The sequence below is a fragment of the Octopus bimaculoides genome, chromosome 14 (genome assembly GCF_001194135.2).
Source record: "Octopus bimaculoides isolate UCB-OBI-ISO-001 chromosome 14, ASM119413v2, whole genome shotgun sequence".
Taxonomy (NCBI): Eukaryota; Metazoa; Mollusca; class Cephalopoda; order Octopoda; family Octopodidae; genus Octopus; species Octopus bimaculoides.
In genome coordinates, this window is record NC_068994.1 from 54,134,729 (window position 1) to 54,137,004 (window position 2,276).

Genomic DNA, 2,276 nt, shown 5'->3' on the forward strand with positions numbered 1-2,276 from the left:
GCTGTAAGGAAACAAAAGATGATTTTTTTTTTTTGTCCTCTCAGGGAAACAGTTATAATGCTGCTGAAAGCAGAAAAAATGATTTACTATTTACATTGAATTTTCATGAAATAAGAAGAATTGCCACAACGAATATCATACGTTCAATGTTCGACTGATATGGGTTTATGTGCTGTGTGAGAGAAGCATCTGGAAGGCATTCTAACATATCAGACCAGATCAGACCAGGCCAGGCCAGAGGCCAAACTACTATGTTGAAGTATTTGAACAGCTCTGGTTTTGTCAGCCACACAAAGATCTAGTTTAGGCAAGCTCCTCACTAGAGTATATTGGCATTGCGTTGTGGTTTAGCCTTTGGTCAGCCTTGTTCTGACAAAGGTATTCAAGCCAAGAGTATTTCATATATAGAGAAAAACAACTTGCCAAGTCAGACTAGAACCTGGTGCAGCTATCCGGCTCATCAGCTCCAGTCAAACCGTCTAAGCCATGCCAGCATGGAGAGTGGACGTTAAACGATAATGATGAAGAATAAAGAATGGACAGTGTGATTACTTAGAAATATGGCCTTGATGGGGGTCATCTCAGAAATGGCTCAGTTGACATGATTGGAAAATGGAAGGAAGGGCGTCTACAGAATAGGATCAATAGTGTTTGCATGCAAGAAGAGCTGGATTTCACTGGAATTCAATAGCTCTGATCATCCAACCATGGATACAAGGGATCATGAACAGTCTTGGGTGAATTAATTGTCTTGATTGTTTGACAATGTCAGGACTGATTAAGTAGTCAATAAGAAGATAATGAAAATAATGAGAACAAAGAGCTCAAGTTATTATTGAGTGTGGCTGGACAGGTGGAGATTATAGAACACTGGACAATGAGCTCATAGGTAACCAATTTATATTAACTCTGTGGCATGCTACTGTTCATTCCTTTGTTTATTTTTATGTCTGTTTTTCCATGCTAGCATGGGTTAGAGGAGTACATTTTTGAGGCATTGTTTTACGGCTGGTGGTGGTGGAGGTGGTATTGCTTGCTGTTGTTGGTGGTGATAGTGGTGATGATATTGATAATGAAACTCAAGTAGTTTGCTTAATTGAACAAGCATAGGATACCAAATCATCTGAGATTGCTTAATTAACCTGCGAAAGACTGATGTCTTATCAAACAAGAGAATCACCTCACACCTGTTTAATGTCATGTAACAAGAGCAACATGCTGGTCCTTAAAAGTCTCCACGAATATATTAAAAGAGGTGCTGGGGCAATCTAAAAGCACTGCAAATTGGAATAAAGAAAGTTTAATGATTCTTGCAAAACAGAAAGTACAATAATTGAAGGAAGTCAGACCAACCTCTGCGAGCACTTTATTGTTCTTCTTGATGCTGTAGAGGGTTTTGAATTCACTTGGTTCCTCATATAATGTTTTTGGTACTGGCTTTGCTTTTCCTAATTTTGGTATCTAGAAAATACAAAAATAAGGGCTATTATGAAACGGGGACATAACACAGGATTATTAAATAAAGTTGGAAAACGGAAGGGTGAACAAGAAAGTGTTAGATATTATTGCTTTTTCCTTTTTCCAAGTAGGCTCTGATTGAGCAGATATAAGATAAAAGGCATTCCAGCCATGACCACCCCATCCTTTTCTTCAAGTTTATTGTACTGCTGAATGACAATATCTATATGTTGTTTTTTTAAGGTTATGGTGGGATGGAGATTTGGCTGCTATTTCTAACAAGTTGAATAATCATTTAGAACAATTGTCTTCCATCATGGCTCTCAGAGCCTCATGAGGCCTTCAAGCATTCTTCAGGTGGCCCTTGACAATCTCCCTTCCCTAATTGACTTGTGCTTTACATTTTTTTGGTGTGGCCCCCTAAAAATATCCAGATTTGGGATCTGGCCCAGATATTAAAATGATTGAGAACCACCAATGTTAGACTTGTTGCATTAGTTAGCGAGTTGGTGTGCAGTTAGACCAGAGCATATCATCTAGCAAGTTAATGGCATGTAGTTAGACTAGTTTACACCAGTTAGTAACTTGACTGTGTACACTTAGACCAGTGTATATTTGTTAGTAACTTGATGGTATAGAGTTAAGCCAGTCTGTATTAGTGAATAACTTAGCATTGCTCAGTTAGACCAGCCCACGCTGGTGTATAACTCAAGTGTAAAGTTAAACCAGTCCACTGTCCATCCTGCTGTATAACTTTACAATGCAAAGTTAGACCAGTCCACTGTCCATCCTGCTGTATAACTTTACAATGCAAAGTT

General features: G+C 38.6%; 1 protein-coding gene across 1 annotated transcript in view; it reads right to left on the reverse strand.

Moving 5' to 3' along the window:
• Nucleotides 1–2,276, reverse strand: part of LOC106867705 (cilia- and flagella-associated protein 99) — a 49,367-nt gene that overhangs the window by 24,606 nt on the left and 22,485 nt on the right. The window contains exon 8 of the mRNA XM_052972608.1: nt 1,354–1,461. Coding sequence (XP_052828568.1) covers nt 1,354–1,461 — 108 coding nt within the window. The remainder of the gene's footprint in view (nt 1–1,353; nt 1,462–2,276) is intronic.